Here is a 20,845-nt window from a genome sequence, read left to right as displayed (position 1 = left end):
AACATTTTTCTCGGTGGCCACAAAGGAGATGACATGAGGCTATCCCCACCCAGACAGATTTGTACTTTACATTTACTGGGTGAGGGTTGGGAGGCTGATTGATGTGAAGGGGGATCTGGGACCAATAGGAAGCCCAATTCAGAGGTGAAAGCCCAGCGTGCAAAATAGAGTCAAGGTCCATCAAAGGCATTGCATGTTCAGTGCCAATAAACCATACTGAGAGGGAAGTTAAGTGTAGTGATGGGAGGCCAGGCAGCCAGCAGCAGGGACAACAGTCCACAAGAAGCAGTTCTAGGCACTGAGATCAGGAGTGGGTCCTCAAGAGCCAGATGGAGTTCCTTTGTGTCCAAATGGGGACCTAGTTTCCTGACTAACAGGGTGAGGACCACGGCATGACACTGGCCCTACTCATAACCCTTGGCTGGGGTCAGGCCTGACCCCTGATCTGATGTGGGTACATGGTAGCTGGAACCACAGGGGACCTAAGTGTGTCTGTACCATGCCACAGTGGTCCTGCAGAAGGATGGGCTTGAGCAACCTTTTTTTTTTTTCTCTCCATGACACATCCATCATCCTGACCTCCCAGATCTCTTCCAGGCTCCATGCTTATCATCACTGGCCTAGCATACTTTCTACTAAGCAAGCGGAAGAAGACCAAAGCTTCCCCAGAGGTTCTGGCCTCCCCAGAACAGTACACAGACCCCTCTAGCAGTGCCGTGAGCACCACTGGCTCTGGGGACACTGAGCAAACCTATACTTTCCATGAGGCCCTGAAGGAGAAGCCTGGATCTCTCTTCAACCACATGAAGAGTATCCTGAAGGGGACCAAGAAACCCAGTGCACTGCAGCCCTCAGCCACCCTTATGGAGTTGACATTGGAGTCAACTGACTCCCTGACCAAGAAGAAGCAAGTGCACTTCGAGGACAACATGGTCAGAATCATCCCATCACTCTCCGAAGGTGTGGATGATGGGGACAGTGAGGCAGAGGAGACCACCTCTGACACAACCCCTATCATCCCTGTCCCCCAAGCTCCACTCCTTCTGTCTTCACTCATGGCAACAGACCTGTTCTGAGCAGTTCAGTAAGGTGTCTACATAGACTGATGACCCTGTCCTGGAGCTTCCTCATACCCACAGACTCTCCAGGGAATTCAGGGTCTTTGTAGATCAACTCCTCAAGGGATAATCAGATATCCCCATGATGACTGGGTCTCTGGGACCATCAGGTGGTGTGACAGTCTAGCAGTCCTGTCAAGACCTCCAGGAAAGTACAGATGAGGCTCAGCCATTTAGAACCAGTTTGGGGTCCTTCTTCCTGGTCAGGGTGTAGAAATCCTTGTGCTTTGCCCCAAGGAGCCATTATTCTGACTCTACACAAGGCCACAGATACCACTGCCTCAGACACAAAGGTCAGAGGATGTCTGCGTTGGCAAAAAGCTGCAGGGCTTCCCTTACTCCTGACATGGAGTGCAGCATTGAGCAAGGACCCTATGGTCCATTTCACCTCTGATGTGACATCCCATCTCTGAAGGTTCAGGGATGCAGTGGCAACTTGAGCATCTCAAATGCAGGTGTTAAAGGTGGCCATGAGCCCTTTTTTTTGTTGTTCAGGATGGGGAATGGAGGCCTTAAACCCTCAGGGTGAGAGCAGCTGGGCAGTAAGCCACATTCCAACCATGCTCTGGGGCTGGTGCCAAGTATTAGAAGTTACAGAACCACTCAGGAAAACAATGCCACTCTATGCTCACTGCCAGGAAAGCAACACTCATTCCAGAAGCATTGCTGAGGGCTTCCTGCATCCCCACCACAGCGTTGTTTCAAGATTCCAAGTAGATGATGCAAACTCAAAGATGCTGAGAGTCTATGACGACATTCACCAGTGACTGCCAGGCACAGCACACAGTGCTTACTGTACCCCAGGACCCCAGAGAAGTGCCCTGGAGAGTCCCATGGCACAGAGAACTTGCTTTGCTATACTTAGCCACCTGGCAGTGGAATGCATGATAAATACATTTTTGTTCAAAATGAGAGAGAGGGAGGCATGGGAAGGGTAAATTGGAAGATAGTAAGTTAGCAGCAAGTTATTTGCAAAAGGAATATGGAGGTAATGGTTAACCCAGAATGAATAAATATATTTGAATAAAAGATATTTCTTAGTAAAAGAATATGCAATGTAATTTTTATTTCTAAGAAGTGTCCTTTGATCATGAGAGTGTTTCCAGGAAGAGCAGATGTGTTATTTCTCATAGACAATACCAAATCATCAACAATCTGATAAAGGAAGAGTCTTATGGCTCCCTAGTCCATGTGAGAGGGTTGGCACTAGTGCTCCTTGAGTCTTAGATCCCATGTTTGTTCATTGTTGCAGCATTTTCAACATCCCTTACAAGTTATTCTTTGGAGATAATGGCATCTGTCTGGTGCTTAATGCAATAGGTATTCCCACTAAACAGAGCTCTTTCTGCAGTCATGCAATTCTTTTCTCAAATTGAATGGCAAATGGTTAACAATCACATTCCCAGAGGCCTTGATGGTGGGAGCATTTGAGTGGTTTCCTTAGTTGCTGTGAGAAGGGAAGTCAGGATTTGACAGTTCATAGGGACAGAGAATGAATGACATGAAATGTGGATGTAGATAGGTGGGGATCGTGTCCCATTCCTCATGGGATAGAGTCCTGGGTAGTGTCATGTGCACAGAAGGAACCTTGATGCAGAGAAGCCAGTGGTCTTCCTGTCTTGGGTAGATGTGATGTGCCATGACCATAGATGCTCCACAGCATAGGCACGTCAGGCCTGGCACATCAGGTCAGACCCCTGATCAGAGTCTGAACCAGTAGAGCCAAATGACCAGGTCACAAGAAATACACCTGAAAGTGAGCTGTTGGGTCCCATGTAATGAATATTTCTATAAACCCAATGATTAAAGCATCATTTTGGATCTGTGTTAGAGGTGAGGAGTTCTAGGTGATGATGTACGAGTGATTTAGAAACATCTAGGCTTCATGATGACTGTCATCAGTTAAGGGGAGTCTTCTGTGTGTGCACAATTAGAGAGTGTTGATGATCTTTGCTATGATAGAAAAGTGAAGCTTTAAAACACTCTTACTGCTGCCCAAAATTAAGCTGTGATGAGATGATTAATCTCATCTCCTTAGGTAAACTGGAACCTTTACTCCTTCCAGTAGACCAGGCAAGAAAGTGACACCTTTCTCAGAAGCAGATACGTACCATATGTCTCCATTAGATCCTCAGCCTGTGTTTAATCAACTTTTTTGCCTCTGTGATAAAAACACCTGACAAGAACAATTTTAGAGAAGAAAAAGTTTATTTGGAGCTCACAATTTCAGAGGTCTCAGTCCATTGATGGGACTCTGTTGGTCTGGGGCCAAGGTGAGGAAGAACATCATTGTGGAAGGGTGTTGGGGAGGAAAGCAGCTCAGGACATAGCCACCAGGAAGCAGAGAGAGCTCCTTCCACCAGGGACAAAATATATATTCCAAAGGCATGCCCCAGTAACCTACCTCCTTCAGCCATACCCTACCTACCTACAGTAGTTACCCCTCAATTAATCTATCCAAGTGGACTAATGTACTGATTTGTTAAAGTTTTCATAACCAAATCATTTCACCTCTACACTTCATTGTATTGTCTCACACATGAGTTTTTGGAGGATACCATACACCCAAATCATAGCAGTCTGGGATACTTTATGCTCATATCTGTATCCCCTGTAATCCCTACAAAGCAGATATAGTAATAAGACTCATTCCTACTGAGAATCAGACTAGATGGAAGAACCCTATTTTGTCCTTCCTCCCTCTCTCAGAAGAAACCAGAGCTGACACTTTGTCTATGTAAAAGAGAGCCACTGGAATTAGAAAGAGGACTAGGCTGGGGATCATTCAGTCCTCCACTAACATGATGATTGCCTTTGACCAAGACCCTTAACATCGTTGGTAAGTGTTCCTCTATTAAGTGTAAATAATGGCAATCCTCAATAAGATATGGGGAAGAGTTTTTCAGGTTACAAGTCACGGTAAGGTCTTCTGTTTTATTGTTGTTGGGGCATAACAATGAGAACGCATGGAGGAATCACCACCCCAACTTTATCTGGGGCAAGTCTAAGACAGGTTCAACAATTTTTTCCTCAGCCTCAGATTCCAGGATTGAGTTTGGGAAGGGTATAACTGCCAATCCCAACTGAGACAAAGAGCTATATGGACCCCATAATCATGAAGAGCTATGCACTGATGTCCTTTCTTTCTCCCATCAACCCTAAGGTTTTTGTCTTCTGGGTTTTATTTGTTTGTTTGTTTGGTTGATTGGTTAGTTAGTTAGTTGATTGGTTTTGGTTTTGGTTTTCTTAAATATCTTTATTAAGACAAAATTCACATACTAGAAAATTTATCAATTAAAAGAGTACAGTTAAATGGTGTTTAATATATTTATAATCTAAGTTCACTACAGTTACCATAATCTAAATTCACATTTTCATCACCCTTGAAAAGATACCCTACCCAGTCCCCACTTTCCATCCCCTGCCCTGGGAAACCACTCCTCCACTTTTTGTCTTTTTAAATTTGCCTATTCTAGGCTTTTCATATAAATGAAATTATAAAGCACCATGTAATGTTGTCCTTTTCTCTAAGAGCTTCTATCATTTTATTGATATTCTCTGTTTAATAAGACATCATCATACTTTCCTTTAATTCTTTAGACATGGCTTCTTTTAGTTCTTTGAACATTCTTGAATTGCTTTGAAGTCTCTGTCAGTTATTGTCCTACATCTGGGTCCCCTCAAAAATGTGTCTCTTGCCTGCTTTTTTCTCCCATGTAACCCACCTTCATGTTTCTCTGCATATCTCAAAAATTTGTGTTAACAACTGAACATTTTGGATAACATACGTGGCAACTTTGGATCCTGGTTCTCCCTTCTTCTCTGCCTGGTTTCTTGTTGTCATGTGTTTGCTTAACTGACATGGCTGCACTGATTTTGTGAAATCAGTCCCTTTTCCACAGTATTCAGCTTCTGTTGTTCCTGTTCAGACTTTTTTCTTGATTTTGATCTTTTAGCATGGTTACCTATTAGTTTCTTTTTCAGTAATCTTTTTCACTGTTGTGACCAAAAGATCTGGCCAGAACAATTAGAGGAGAAAAAGTTTATTTGAGGGCTCACAGTTTCAGAGATCTCACTCCATAGACAGGCGACTCCATTCTTTGGGTTCCAAGGTGAGGCAGAACACGATGGTGGAAGAGTGCGGTAGAGGAAAGTGGCTCAAGACATGGCCAAATAGAAGCAGAGACAAAGACAGAAAGCTCCCCTCACCACTGACAAAATATAAACTCCAAGGGCATGCCCCCAGGGACCCACCTGCTCCAGCCAAACCTACAATTACCACCCGGTTAAACCCAGCAGGGGATTAATGCACTGATTAGTTTAAGAGCCACACAACCCTATCATTTCACCCCTAAACTTTTTTGCATTGTCTCACACAAGATTTTTGGTGGGTGGGGGGAACACCTCGAATCTAAGCCATAACAGTTTCCCCTGAGTGTGCATAAACCATTTGTTAGTCAATCATTGTGATTTATCCCTCTGGACCAATTAGATTCTTAAACTTCACCATTGCAATGTGAGAGTCAGGGGTGCTTACAGTCTTCTGTTGCTTATCAAAGAGTTTACATTTGTCTCTACAGTTAGCCAGGGACCAGAAGCTGTGATATCCTTTTTCTGATACTCCTGAGAAGAATCATTCTTGAACATGTAATACTGTATGCCAGTGTTATTTTACTTTTAAGTGTCTTTTCAGGACTTACCCCGGCCCAATATTTAGTTGGATAATGTGATTAAATCCCTTGTGCCCTTGAGCCATATACACTTTTTGATGAATCCATGTGCAGTCAGAGAATGTTTTCACATCTGCCCCAGCAGCCTCACCTAATTGCCCCAAAATGAATCCAGCCTAGCACTTGCATAGAGCCTTCCAAAGCCCTGGCGTTGACTGATCCCCAAAAGGCTCTTCTTGACGGTCTCTTTCCCAGTTCCCTATAAAATGTATGACTATTAAATGTCCTGCTCTTTTGCTTATTGCTTCCAGAACCATAACTTAAAACCATAACTTTTAATTGTTCTCCACCAAGATCTCCATTGTCTTCAAGAGCTCCCTGATGCATGGAATTCTCTACATCCTGTTGTAAACAGTCATTGCCCTCAGTCAGAGCTCCAAGCTCCTCATTCTTACTGTCTTCTCTTTCTTCCTGAGCAAAACCTCTACCCTTGCACAGGAGCTGGGGCTGGGGACAGCTGCCTCCTTCCCTGAAGGGACACCTTTGCTCTACAAGTAGGTACAGGAAGGAATAGCTCCTGATATTCTTGGTACACCCCTTCCAGAATGCACCAAGGAGTGAGTTGGGGCTGGATAATCAAGGCTGCCATATTTTAAGTCTGCTAAGACTGGAGTAGATTGTCCTGTGTATGAGTTTGGGCTTCGTAGGAAAAGGGAGTCTCAGCCATTTTTATATCCCTGATTGGAATACAGCTTCTGCCAGACAGGGCAAAGGGTATGAGGAACAGAGCATCTCACTCCTCTCAAAGTAAGATCATAGCCTAGACTTGGAGTTGAGGAAGAGGAAGTCCCTGTGTTTTGTACACATAGAATTTCCAAAAGGTGAAACTGACTGGAGGTAAGGGATGGATTGTGGTACAAATTGTCATAGCCCCTTCCTCACTCCTCTTACAGAGATTTAGTAGATTTTCTTGAATGAGTGTTTCTCCATTTGCTGTGTGCTCTTAGGACAATTTCCAGATATTTAAATGAGATGTTATGTATAATTTTTTCCAGTTAATTATTTTTCTGAGAAGAGTGTCCTCTGAACTACTCTAGGTCTAGAACTGTTGCTCCTAATTTTTTGAATTCTGTTTATTTGTTTTTTTTGTTTTGTTTTGTTTTGTTTTGTTTTATGGAGATCATGAAAAAAATGTAGTGCTCTGATGGGAATTTTGACCATCAAATGCATAGGCTATAGACTTGACCCCTGAGCCTACTCTTCACTGACTGTGTGGCCGGAACTTATCTAAAGTCTCTGAGCCTCCATTTCCCCATTTATAAAGAAGGAATAATAGTACCCCTATCCAAGAATAGCTGAACATCGATTTTAATGCTCTAAGTTTGTTCCCACACTGTCCTGCTCTTGAATGCCCCTTACATGGGATATGAGTGCCCACAGCTGCTCTGAAATCGCTTGTTCCCTCCCCAGTCAGCTCTGCTGGCATGCAGCTCTCTCTGCAGCCCCAAATACTGACTTCAACTCAGCCCAAAACTGACACTTTGCCAAGGGCATGTCAGTTTAAGAAACTAATCTGACCCATCCCATTCCTCACTGGCTTTTCAGTCAGTGTATATTCAAATGGATATCTGGCCCATTCCCTGTAGGCACAACATTTCAAGATTTCTCTGCAAAGAGACTGATTATTCAGTTGTCACCTGCCTCTCAAAGCCCTGGGCTCAGCTGCTGGCCTTCTGGTGAATCGTCAGCTATCTGACCACCTAGAGAGGAAAGGAAAAGGGGAGTGTTCTAGGGAGTCGAAGAGGGACTGTCCCTGTTGTCTGAAATGGGACTTTCCCTTGGGACATTCCTGACTGACCAAGTGTATTGTTATTTTTCCAGAGAAGAGGGAAGAACTAAACCATGACCTTTGTGCTGAAGAGAGAAGGGATTTTTGAGAAACAGAGTTTTATGGTGTTGTATTCTGAGTTTCATGTTATGACAAGGAAGAAACAGATGCAGAGAGAGAAAAACATCATGCTAGAAGGCAGAAGGTCAGCCAGGAATGTGGTCCCACTTGGCTTGCTGAGATTTGGGTCCATGGGCTCATATGTAACTTGAGGCGTGAGGCCATCTCTAAAGGTCCTGTCAGCTCTAAGCCTCAGAGATGTCTAGCTGTGCACATTAATGGATATTTGTTGAACAAAACCAAGGAAAATTTAGCAAGGAGTATAGCAATATGCTGTGCAAATTTTTAAATTAAATTAAGTTTAAATTTTAATCAAATTAATACTCAAATAAATTTAAATAATCACTTCGGATAGCAATCTGGGGAAATGGGAAATCTCAGAACCCAGAATAACCTGGGGTGAGTACAAGAGCCCAAGGGAATGTCTGCCATCTCATGGGTATAGAAGTTGCTTGAGTCTTAAATCAGATTGTCTTTTAAAGAGCAGATAACATCAATACCCATAAATCAAATGTGTTCCTATATATCAGTAATGAATCTACTGAAAGAAAAATTAAGAAAACTATCCCATTTACAATAACCTCAAAAAAATAATAAAATACTTGGGAATCAGTCTGACGAAAGAGGTGAAAGACCTCTACAATGAAAACTACAGAGCACTAAAAAAGAAATTGAGGAAGACCTTAGAAGATGGAAAGACCTCCCATGCTTCTGGATAGGCAGAATTAATATTGTTAAAGTAGTCATACTAACAAAAGTATTATACAAATTTAATGCAATTCCTATTAAAATCCCAATGATGTTCTTTATAGAACTAGAAAAAGCAATCATGAAATTCATTTGGAAAAATAAGAGACCCAGAATAGCCAAAGCAATCCTTAGCAAGAAAAGTAAAGCAGAAGGCAACACAATACCAGACTTCAAACTATACTACAGAGCTGTAGTAATAAGAACTGCATGGTCTGGCACCAAAACAGATACGTAGACCAATGGTACAGAAGAGAACCCACATAAATACAGGTATCTCTTACTAGACTAAGGTGCCAAAAACATTCACAGGGGAAAAGACAGCTTATTCAAATGGTGCTGGGAAAAATTGAAATCCACATGTAACAAAATGAAATTAAGCCTTTATCTCTCACCCGGCATGAAATTCAACTCAAAGTGGATCAAAGACTTAGGCACTACAACAGAGACCCTGCAACTACTAGAAGAAAAGATAGGCTCAAATCTTCACCATGTCAGTCTAGGATCTGACTTCCTTAACAAAACCCATAAACGCAAGTTAATTCAAGAATCAATAAATAGGATGGATTCAAATTTAGAAACTTCTTCTCAGCAAAATAATCAATAATGTAAAGAGAGAGCCTATGTACTGGGAGAAAATCTTTACCACATGCACCAAGATTAAGCATTACTCTCTAGGATAGATAAAGAACTCAAAAAACTTAACACCAAAAAACCAAATAACCCAGTCAATAAATGGACTAAGGAACTGAACAGACACTTCACTGAAGAAGATATACATTTGATCAACAAACATATGAAAAAATGTTCAACATCTCTAGCAATTAGAGAAAAGCATATCAAAACTAAGATTTCATGTCACTACAGTCAGAATGACAATGATCAAGAATACAAGCAGCAATAAATGTTGCCAAGGATGTGGGTAAAAAGGTACACTCATACATTATTGGTGGGAATGCAAATTGGTTCAACCATTATGGAAAGCAGTATGGAGATTCCTCAGAAAACTTGGAATGGGGCACTCCAAGGGCGGTGCGGGTGTCTGAGGGAGGTAGGCTTTGAGGGTGCTTCAGGCTTCTTGAGACTGCATCTCAGGGACGATGGCGGAAGGAGATAATCGCAGCACCAACCTGCTGGCTGCAGAGACTGCGAATCTGGAAGAGCAGCTACAAGGATGGGGAGAAATGCTGCTGATGGCTGATAAAATTCTCCGATGGGAAAGAGCCTGGTTTCCACCTGCCATCATGGGTGTGGTTTCTTTGGTGTTTCTGATTATCTATTATTTGGATCCATCTGTTCTCTCTGGTGTTTCCTGTTTTGTGATGTATTTATGCTTGGCTGACTACCTTGTTCCCATTCTAGCACCTAGAATTTTTGGCTCCAATAAATGAACCACTGAACAACAGCAAAGATTCCATGAAATTTGCAGCAATTTAGTGAAGACTCGACGCAGAGCTGTGGGCTGGTGGAAACGCCTCTTTACATTAAAGGAAGAAAAACCTAAAATGTACTTCATGACCATGATCATTTCTCTTGCTGAGGTTGCCTGGATTGGGCAGCAAGTCCACAACCTGTTTCTCACCTACCTGATAGTAACTTTCTTACTGTTGCTTCCTGGACTGAACCAACATGGAATCATTTCGAAGTACATTGGAATGGCCAAAAGGGAGATAAACAAACTTCTCAAACAAAAAGAAAAGAAAAGTGAATAATGCATCTGCTTTATTCCTGTGTTAATGGAGTATGCACCACCCCTGGGAACAGTTCCTACTATGCTGTTTGGATACCAAAATGTTACAGAAGTAGCTCTTGCTCTGCCTCACTCTGCCCTTAGTTCATAGAAATTCACACTTGCCAGGTAAGGCTTTGTGCATAGTGTCTTTGAGTCAGGTGTAGCTGGGTACATTTTCATCAGTTGGCCTTAAATGGACAACTCATTAATGAGTATGGCTTGTCTTGATTATTCCCACCCAGGGATAATTGAATTTTTACTTTTGACAACTTCCTTTAAAATAACAGTGGTGAATTTTACTTTTTAGTGAAATTAACAGTGTTGACATTTGTTTTAGCTAGGTGCAAGGTAATTGATCTGTGGCTATGAGAAGCTGGATCTACTGTCTGCTTCACAGTTTGCTTAAAAAAACTGTCTGCCTTCATGAGTATAGAGACCAAGTTTACTACTTCTAAGGAAGAGACCAATTAATTATGATTTGTTCTTTGTGCTGTTTTTTGTTTGTTTGTTTTTCACCATGGGAGAAGAATCCCCATGGAATAAAATATAGCTAATTCCATGCCCTAGTTTGTATAGACTTCTCCCTTGTGCAAAACTTAAGCCATTTCTAGGAAACATTGATTCTTTGTTCCACAGGGAATCTGACAGGCTTAGAGCTGCTGTTCCCTGCACCACTTAAATTAGTAAACCCGTAAGTCTTTTTAACAGCAGACTTTCAAAAGATTGTACTTAGGATTTTTAGCATACTTAGCATTTCATGTTTTCAGCTGACTTAAAGTCCATAGTAGAGTAAGACTTGTGTTCGATACCTTTACTCCATGACTAGCTAAACAAAGACAAAAGTCTTCCTGTGTTTAGCCAAAATTCATTACAGTAGAGAAGAAAATAATCTAATTTTTAAGACCAGAGAAAGCCTTCAAGGGTAAACCTCAAATTCCTATTCTTTGGTTGTGGCCATTACTTGGTCCCCTTTGGTTTGGCACTGAAGATAGTGATTACACTGATGACTTTTTTTCTTCAATATTTCTTTGAAAAATTCCGGGGCTGTTGGTGAGAGCAGACACGTAGTGATAGCTGGCCTCTGGTCTACATAGATTTGTGACTCTTTGGAAAGCTTGTCAGTCTTTCCTTCTCAGTAGCTAGAAATTTAGAGTAGTTGAAATCTGTAGGAATAAACCTTTGAGGGCCAAAAATGTGACATGTTGGGAACAATTCTTAAACTGATTAATTAACCGTAATGTAGTTTTGTGAATTTATTGCACTAACACTGTAAAACCTGTACCTTGTGGTATCTCTGTTCCTAATTAAGTGTTGTTTTCTCCCTTCAATATTGCTGTAAACACCTGCACCCAGTAGTATATGTTTGATTCTTTTTTTAATGTTTCATATGACAACTACCTTAATTTTACATGTGTTTCCTCATTGTAAATAAACCTGTTTTCCTATCTGGATTTTTTTTGTGTGAATACATGTTCTACCAATTAAAAAAAAAAAAAAAAAACTTGGAATGGAACCACCATTTGACCCAGTTATCCCACTCCTTAGTTTATACCCAAAGTAATTAAAATCAACATACTCAGTGACACAGCCACATCAATGTTCATAGCAGCTCAATTCACAATAAACCAACCTAGATGCCCTTCAACAGATGACGGGATAATGAAAATGTGATATATATACATACAATGGAATATTACTCAGCTTTAAAGAAGAATGGAATTCTGGTATTTGCTGATAAATGGATGAAGTTGGAGAATACCATACTAAGCAAAATAAGCCAAACCCAAGGGCTGATGTTTTCTATGATATACAGATGCTAATTCACAATAGGGGTGGGGGGCGCTCAGAAGGAATAGAATTACTTTAGCTTAGGTAGAGGGGAGTGAAGGGAGGGGAAAGTGTATGGGAGTAGGAAGGATAGTGGAGTGAAACAGACATTATTACCTCATGTACATATATGACTGTGTGACTGACGTGATCCTACAATATGTAAAATCAGAAAAATGATAAATCACACACCATTTATGTATGATTTATCAAAATGCATAAATGCATCCTACTATCCTGTATAACTAATTAGAACAAATTCAAAAGATTTTTAAAAAGAGCAGATAATAAGTGAAGTGAGCAGGCCCTGCCTTTGATGACTCATTTCTCCCTAAATAGCTGCTTCTGAGTCTGCACATGGCCCATAGGGTGAGGGTGCCACCACCAGCCCACTATCATGTTAGTTTCCAGGAAACTGGGTGAATATTTACAGGCCCAGATCTTGGTTCCTCTTTCCAGAGTGGCACATGTTCCTTTCTTTAAAACCAACAACACCAATATAAACTTAGAAACAATGTTACTAAGGACAAGACTTAGTTTAACTCAGCAAATATTTATCAAGCACCTACCGTGTGGGCTAGACACCACGCAAGCTGCTGGGGCTGAAGGAGTCAGTCTGCCATACTGTCTGGTCCCATAGATAAAGCATAAGTAAGTGTGACTGAGATAAGGCACACATAGCATTGCGATACAATTACAAAAAGTGGCCCATGAGAGATTCATTCAGGCAGAAGGAAAGCTAGGAAAGTAGTTGAATTGAGCTTCAAAATCAGGATTTTTACCAGGCACATCATTATCTATCTTGAGACAAGGGAAGCATGGCCATGTTCATCAGAGTCTGAATAGAACAGATAGTCTTTCCATCCAAAACAGAGATTTCTGTGCAGTAGAAAGAACATAAGGCCAATAACAATGACAAGAATGACTGACAGACCTGAGTGTGTTCGGTGTTTTTCATGTTCTGTCTCCTCCAATCCTCATAGCTTTGGAGACTAAATGGGATTGAAACAGTGGATGGGAAAACACAGCATGGAGAATCTGGTCCTTACTGTTATGGTTTCAATGTGGTATCCTCCAAAAACTCATGTGTAAGACAATGCAAGAAGGTTCAGAGGAGAAATGATTGGGTTATAGAAGTCTTAACCCAATCAGTGAATTAATCCCCGATGAGATTAACTGAGTGGTTACTAGAGGCAGGTAGTGTGTGACTGGAGGAGGCAGGAATGGGTAGTGGCTTTGGTGTATATATTTGTATATGGCAAGTTGAGACACTCTCTCTCTCTGCTTACTGATCATGATGTGAGCTGCTTCCCTCTGCCACTCTCTTCTATCATGATGTCCTGCCTCACCTTGTACCCTGAGGAATGAAGCCTGCTGTCTATGGATTGAGACCTTTAAAACCATGAGCTTCTAAGTCAACTTTGCCTCCCCTAAAATTGTTCTGGTCTGGTCCTTTAGTTGCAGCAGTGAAAAAGCTGACCCTAACACTTACACACTAACCTACACAGGTTAAATGGTAGAGCCTGTATTCACTCCATGCTCCAGAGCAGAGGCTCAATGCCATTAGGAGAACAAAACACCCATGCTGGCCAGCAGTCCTCACCTGCCCAATGGCCTTGACTCCTTCCTCAGGGCCTCCCTCCCCTCATTTTTTGAATGAGTGGAGTTTTGACCTAAGGTCTTATCATAGTTCCTTCTGCTGAAACAAACACTAACCAGCTTAAGCACCAGTTTATGTCTCATAATTCTGGAGGCTTCCATCCAGAGACCCAGGGCTTGCTGCCCTCCAATGCCTGGGAATTCTAGAAGAAGTTGTCAGAGAGAGACTAGCCACACACAATTTCCCCAGACCCCTTGTCTCCAACCCCAGAGCTCACTGGTTAATTCCACCAATTCCCAGCCTGCTGGTGGAGACCTTCCTTGCCCAAAACTTTAGATGTCATTCTTTATTTCTCCATGTGTATTTTCAGTTCCTGTTTCTCCAGCTTGAGTGGCTCACTGGGTCTCTGGTCATGCTGGTCTCTCTGGCTGGGTCTTTCCCAGTCACCCAGAACCTTGCTCCTCATGCATGATGTTCTATAGAGTAATTACTTTCGTGTTCTCTCTCTTCAACATGTTCCCTTCTTTCCTTGGACTCTGCCTACTCATCACATGATGAGTCCCAGTAATGACCTTGCCTTCTGGAATGGATCCACTTTATTTGCTGGTGCTTTGAGGAGTTAGAGTAGGGATTACTGAACTTCTGCTCAAGGACACCACTGATTCCTTGCTTGCAGGTACAGCCTGGATTTCATGGCTCATCTACCTTGGCCAGAAGCGTGCTTCACCCAGCCAGTCACAGCGGATCCATCCTCAGCAGGGCTTCCATATCCTAGTTCCAATCAATGGGAGCAAAGAGAAACTTCTAGGAAAGGTTTTCTTGGCATTGAGAGAAGTCTTGCTTCAGCACACCCCTCTTATTTTACCAGCTGTGGACATATCTGCAGAGAAGTATAGGAACCATTTGCAAATATCATAGGGAAATAAAACAGTCTGCTGAAGATGGCAGAGAGCAAAAATGGAAATAACGTAGGTGTTTTTAATTTTTTTTCTTTTATTAGTACATTATAATTGTACATCATCATTGGGTTCCTTTTGACACAATCATATATGCATGGAATTTAACTTACTCCAATTCAGTCCCCAGTTCCCTCCCTTTCCCTTCCCTCCCTCCTCCCCTATTCCCCTTTCTCTACTAGTCTACCTTCCACCCATTTATTTATTTCTAATTGGTACTTTATAAGTATACATACAGGTAGAATTTACTGTGGTACATTTATACATGCATATAGTGTAATTTTGTCAAGTTTATTCTTCCCCTTTCCTGTCCCTCCTCCCTCCCCCTCAATCTCCTTCTCCTACTCCACTGAACTTCCCTCTATTTTTAATGATACCCAATCCCCTCCTTTTTCTCTCTTATTTTGCTCTAGAACTTGGGTCTTCAAAGATGACTTTGAGACACTGAATAAACCATCCTTGGAACTACCCATTTCTGTTTATTTTTTTTTTTTTAAGGTGAAATAATAAAGTCCCCTTTGTTTGTTTTTTGTTTGTTTGCTTTGTGTGTGTGTGTGTTCCTCATAGCTAACTGAAACCATGCAAACCTAGTGTAGCTTAGTCATCCCTTTCAGCAAGTTTGATAGGGAGAAAAGGACTGATATCATCACAGACTCTTCTTTTACCTGCAGACCAAATCAGGCCTTCTGCTTATCTTTGTAAAAAGAAAAAGGAAAGTTTTATTGGAACACAAGCCACACTCATTGACACACTGTCCATGACTGCTTTTGCTTAAGTATTTGCAAGAAAGATGGTATAACCTGTGAATATGAAATGGTTCCTTCAGGACCTTTACAGAAAATGTTTGCCAATCCCTAATGTAGACTCATTAGGCCAGGGGGAAGAAAAAGTTTCTCAAAAATTGCCACAGGTTACACAGGTACATGAACACATGAAATCCCAGAAAAAAGGCACTGTTCCAGCCCGCGGTCTTAAATGCCCTGCTGTTGGTCCACACTCTGCCACAGAGGCTGTCCCCACAGAGATATGAGAGAAGATGAGCTACTGGTTACACTCTCTGCAGCTACTGGCATGATGGCTAATTCTATATATGGACTTGGCTAATCTATGGGGTCTGGCTGTTTGATCAAACACCAGTCTAGATGCTGCTGTGAAAGTATTTTTCAAGTGAAATTAACATATAAATGAGAAGACTTTGAATACTGAAGATGGCCCTCCATAATGCCAGTGAGCCTCAATACAATCCACTGAAGATCTTAAGAGGAGAGACTGAAGCTTTCTGAAAAAGAAGCAGTTTCACTTTAAAACTGAAACACAGAAACCCTGCCTGGATTTTCAGCTTGCTTGCTGACCTGCAGATTTCAGACTCACTGCAATATTGACTCTTATCTGAATCTTCAGCCTGTTGGGGCTTGCCCAACAGATTTCAGACTTGCCAATCCCACAACTGCATGAACCCACTATTTCTTAAAATCTCAATCTCTTGCGGGGCGCAGTGGTACATACCTGTAATCCCAGCGGGAGACTGAGGCAAGAGAATCACCAGCCTCAGCAAAAATAAGGTGCTAAACAACTCAGTGAGATCCTGACTCTAAATAAAACACAAAATAGGGCTGGGGATGTGACTCAGCCAGCGGTTGAGAGTTGAATGCCCCTGAGTTCAATCCCCAGTCCCCGCCCCCCCCACAAAAAAAAATCTCAATCTCTGTGTCTCTGTCTTTATTTTCAATCTTAATAAGATATATATAGTCATCACTGAGTGTCTGTGGGTGTTTGTTACAGGATTTCTCTTGGATACTAAAATCTGAGGATACTCAGGTCACTCACATAAAATGGTGTTGTATTTGGATATAACCTGTGCACATATATTTTAATCACCTCTAAGTTATAATAGTGACTAAGTAATTGTCATGCAAATAATTCTTGTATTTTCAGGGAATAATGACAAAGAAAAATAACTGTACATGTTTAGTACGAACATAATTTATTTTTCCCAAATACTTTTGATCCATAGTTGTTTGAATCTGTGGATGTGGAACCAGCAGACACAGAAGGCCAAGTATGTATGTGTGTGTGTGTGTGTGTGTGTGTGTGTGTGTGTGTGTGTGTGTGTATGTATAATTCTAATACATGATCATTATACTTCTATCCCTGGCTGTAATGTCCAATGCTTACTTGTGTTACCGAGAGAATTTTCAAGATGAAAAACCCAAGAGGATTCCCAATAGAGACAAAACTTTAGAATTTTAGCAATTATATGGTGCTACCATTTCTTGAACACATAGATCCTCAGTTCACATCTACAAAGACTGGTAAGTCAGTTTGGTGATGAGCAGCCCCCACCCCCCAGAGGCTACACAGAGGTGGCTTTGACAGCAGGCTAGGGGGTGAGGTCAACTCCACTGGAACATCTTTCAAACACAGGGCTCAAAGGTCGAGCCTGGCTGGCTGTACGCCAGATTGTCTCCTCCCCCTTGGGAATGTTTTGCATTCCTTCAAAGCCACAAACTTGGAAGAAAAGATGGTGAGAACTGTTTTCCTCCATGACACAGGAGCTACTCCATTCTTTTGCTTTCCAGAGTGCCTGAGGACAGTCTATTTTGAAATACAGTCCCCGAACTGGACAGACAGCCCTTGTCTGTGCAAATTTTCTGTGCTTACTCAAACTTCCTCTTTTCTGTCTGGGGGGTCTTCGCTTCCTTTGGCTGCTTCATATCCTGGCTTGAGGGAAGGTTCTGATTGCTTCCTAATTCATAGCCTTGCATCTCCTGTAGGCAGCTCACTATTGATAGGAGTTCTGGTTCCCATGCAATACCAGACTGTTTGTGTAGGATGCTCCTTCTGAAAACATTCTTCTATAATAAGACTTGCTGTCTGTACATCCTCCTGCCCTTGTACTCTTTCATGGCTAGCTCTCAGAGTCCATCAAACAGTCTTGCTATTTGTTAAGTGATCAAAATATTGAACAACATAGAGTCACTTTCTAATATTATCAAAAATATTGTTATATTGAAAATGCACTTTGTTGAGGAGTCTTGCCTTAACACATTATTTTCATCTTGGTTTTATGATAACATCAAATTATGGCTATTACAATGTTGGTTAGTAAATAATTGATTTTCTAGCAGTCCCGTATTTCCTGTGCCCTCCATGATCCCAGGTTCAAAGGGGAAGAGGGATGAAGCGTGTATATTTGGGAATGTGGTGCAGGTCTTGGGGGACACATGGGGGTGCAGGGAAGCCTAAGGAATTGGGAGATGTCCCCACCCTAACCTTCGAATTTGTACTGTTGAATGGCTCCCTGCACCCTGCCTTCACGGTTCTATATTTCCAGTATCAGGAAGATATAAAGAACTTTAGAGTTTCTAACAAACCAGCCTGTTGGTGCTCCTGGCCGTGGATCTACAGTCATCCTTGTCCCCACATGTTTTTTGAGCACATGAAGTTTAGATAGTCACACCTTTTTCTCAGAAACCAAGTGGAAAAAGGGCTTAGGTCAAGCAAATATTTCTCCCCAAAGAAATTTGCAGTAGCAATTTTTAGCTATATCACCTTTTTTTTAACATTATAATATTGTTCAATACTGTTTTTAATTAATCATTTCTTAGAAACTCTTTACCATTTAATAAAATAAATAATGACATTTCATAACATAAATGGGGCTTTATCATCTTTTCAAGCAAATCTCCTCCTGCCCAGGAAACCCTGTGCTCAAGCACTGATTAGCTCTGCAGGGTGGAATACAAAAACTTTCCCAAAGCATTAACCATAAAGAAAAAAATGTATCATTTTTTTCTCTCTCTCTGTGTGTGTGTGTGTGTGTGTGCGTATGCACATGCTTTTAATGTGAAAGCATTTATTTGCCATAAAGTCATTGATATTTATGTCCCTTTGGGGAATAAATTATGAATTCCAACCTGCCTCTTTTATGGGTTCAGTGTTCCTTATATTAACCCAAATTTATTATTTCTGTGCTAGCAAATGGAGCTGATGAAAGCAAATTCACATGAGAAAGAAAGATAGCTGGTATGCAGGCATTTGAGAAGTCACCTGAAAATTAATGACAAATCTTCATAAAATCTTCTGTATGTGAAGAACATGCAGTGGGGTGACTCTATTACTCAAGAATTCCACTAAAGCAAATAATGCAAGAAACATTCTGTAAATGACCTTGTCCTACAAATCAAGTGCAATTATCCAATTGTTTTCTCAAGAATGCTCATTTGGTCATGCACAGTGGTGCATGCCTGTTATCCCAGTGGTTTGTGAGGCTGAGGTAGGAGGATCGCGAGTTCAAAGCCAGCCTCAGTAAAAGCTAGGTGCTAAGCAACTCAGCAAAACCCTGTCTCCAAATAAAATACAAAAATAGGGCTGGGGATGTGGCTCAGTGACCGAGTACCCCTGAGTTCAACTCTGGTACTCCCCTGCCAAAAAAAGAAGAAAACTCATTTGGAATTGACAGAATAGAAGACACAAGGATAGGTAAAAAGGAGACATGTAGAACAACATAAGAGTGACCAAGGTTACATTTCCAGATTTAAAAGCCACTTTCACATACCTTAACCACAAATTGCACTATTCAATTAATTATTAAAACTTCTCCACAGCAACACCAATGTAGTATTGTGTTCATAAAGCCAAACTCACCAAAAACAAAGAAGAAAAGAAAATGACCCCCATCCTGGTAATAGTCAATACATCAATAAATGATCGGCTCAGTAATAGTTAACATGTCAGTAAATGTCCCCTTCCCTGCCACCACCAGTAGTGGTCAACAAGCCTATTTATCAACACAGAAAACTAAAAACACCCTCTTAGATCATGTCTCTGTACTATTGATTTTACGTGTATAAATATGCCTAGCTGAAAAGTAGCTGTGCATGCCTCTCCAGGGCTCACACTACCCTGTCTCTCAGAGTGTGTACTTCTTTTTCTTTTCTTTAATGAATTCAACCTGTGCCTCACTTTGATCCATCTTCCAGTTCCTTTTTGACATCAGATTAAGGACCCTCACGGCCCAAATTGAGGTCTACCTTCCTTTGAGGGGGAATCTTCTCAGGCCCCTTATCCTGGTGACAATCACACTAACTTCTTAAAAAATTGCATAAAAAATCATTTGTTCTAAATTTTATGCACATGTGATGTTTTTTGTTTGTTTGTTTGTTTGTTTGTTTTTGTGGTGCTGGGGATTGCACCCAGGGCCTTGTGCTTGCAAGGCAAGCACTCTACCAACTGAACTATCTCCCCAGTGTGATGGTTTAGATGTGAAGTGTTCCCCAGAAGTTCTTGTGTTAATGCCAGGATGATCACAGGTAAAACCATTAGATCATGAGAACTGTAACCTAATCAGTATATTATGAAATGACTGGATTATGAGAGCTGTGACCATTTGATGGATTAATAATTTGAATGGATTGACTGGGTGGTAACTTCAGATAGGGAGGCATGGCTGGAGAAGGGCAGTGGAGGCAAGCCGTGGGGATTATATCCCATCCCCCTGCCTCCTCTTTCTCTGTTTCCTGGCTGCCCTGAGCAGAGCAGCTTTCCTCCGTCTTGCCCTCTGTCATGATGCTCCACCTCACCTAGGACCCAGAGGGATGGAGTCAAGCTGTCCTTGAACTGAACCTCTGAAACTACGAGCTAAAATAAACTTTTTCTCCTCTCAGTTGCTCTTGTCAGGTATTTATATCACAGTGATGAAAAGCTGACTAACACAGTTGGAGATGGTGCAGGGGAAGAATCATGTAAAGTCATCCATAAAAGGTCTTAGGCAAGCAATAATTTAAATTAAAAATCCCACTTACTGTTCTCAGGGATTACCCTGGAAAATGACTCTCCTTATAATTCTATTTACTTTAAAATATATAAGCTTATTTTTAAAACCCACAAATCATCTCAACACTGATTATACCCAGGCGTTTTCATTATTTTTCCCTGGAAGCATCAGAAGGAGAAAGATAATTTCTCAGTTACCTTGGAGCAGCACTCTGCTGTCAAGATGCCTCTAACCAAACCAGAGTAGAGAAGCCTGTCTCCAGGGTGATCTCACATGACACACCCTGAGGCTTCTTTAAGCTTCCCTACTTACATATCAAACATAAATCCATTCTTTGTCGCTTATTAACAAAACATTAGATAGTGTTTCCATTTGGCTTTTTATGGATCTTACCAGTCTGTCTGGACTGTTCAGAAAGTAATGCCATTTTCTAAAGACTTCTGATGTCAGAATACTATAAAGAATGAGACA

The 20,845-nt window shown here is 41.4% G+C and overlaps 1 protein-coding gene, 1 long non-coding RNA gene and 1 pseudogene across 4 annotated transcripts in view; all 3 read left to right on the top strand.

The window, feature by feature from the left end:
• TMEM72 (transmembrane protein 72) overlaps window positions 1-2,149 on the top strand; it is a 28,618-nt gene extending 26,469 nt beyond the window's left edge. Inside the window, exon 5 of one of the 2 annotated variants that reach the window (XM_079137495.1) lies at window positions 598-2,149. In XM_079137495.1, coding sequence (XP_078993621.1) covers window positions 598-1,076 — 479 coding nt within the window. In that variant the 3' untranslated portion in view covers window positions 1,077-2,149. Of the gene's footprint in view, window positions 1-586 lie in introns of both variants that reach the window. The other variant, XM_079137496.1, reaches the window with a different exon arrangement.
• LOC306659826 overlaps window positions 1-20,845 on the top strand; it is a 784,421-nt gene that overhangs the window by 665,409 nt on the left and 98,167 nt on the right. The gene's annotated exons all lie outside the window — the stretch shown is intronic.
• On the top strand, window positions 9,518-11,236 carry LOC306660494 (ADP-ribosylation factor-like protein 6-interacting protein 1; annotated as a pseudogene). Its single transcript has one exon. The product of its transcript is annotated as an ADP-ribosylation factor-like protein 6-interacting protein 1 (transcript).

The sequence above is a fragment of the Sciurus vulgaris genome, assembly GCF_902686455.1.
Source record: "Sciurus vulgaris genome assembly, chromosome: 4".
Taxonomy (NCBI): Eukaryota; Metazoa; Chordata; class Mammalia; order Rodentia; family Sciuridae; genus Sciurus; species Sciurus vulgaris.
Note: the sequence above shows the minus strand (reverse complement) of the source record. Positions and strands in the feature narration are given on the sequence as shown.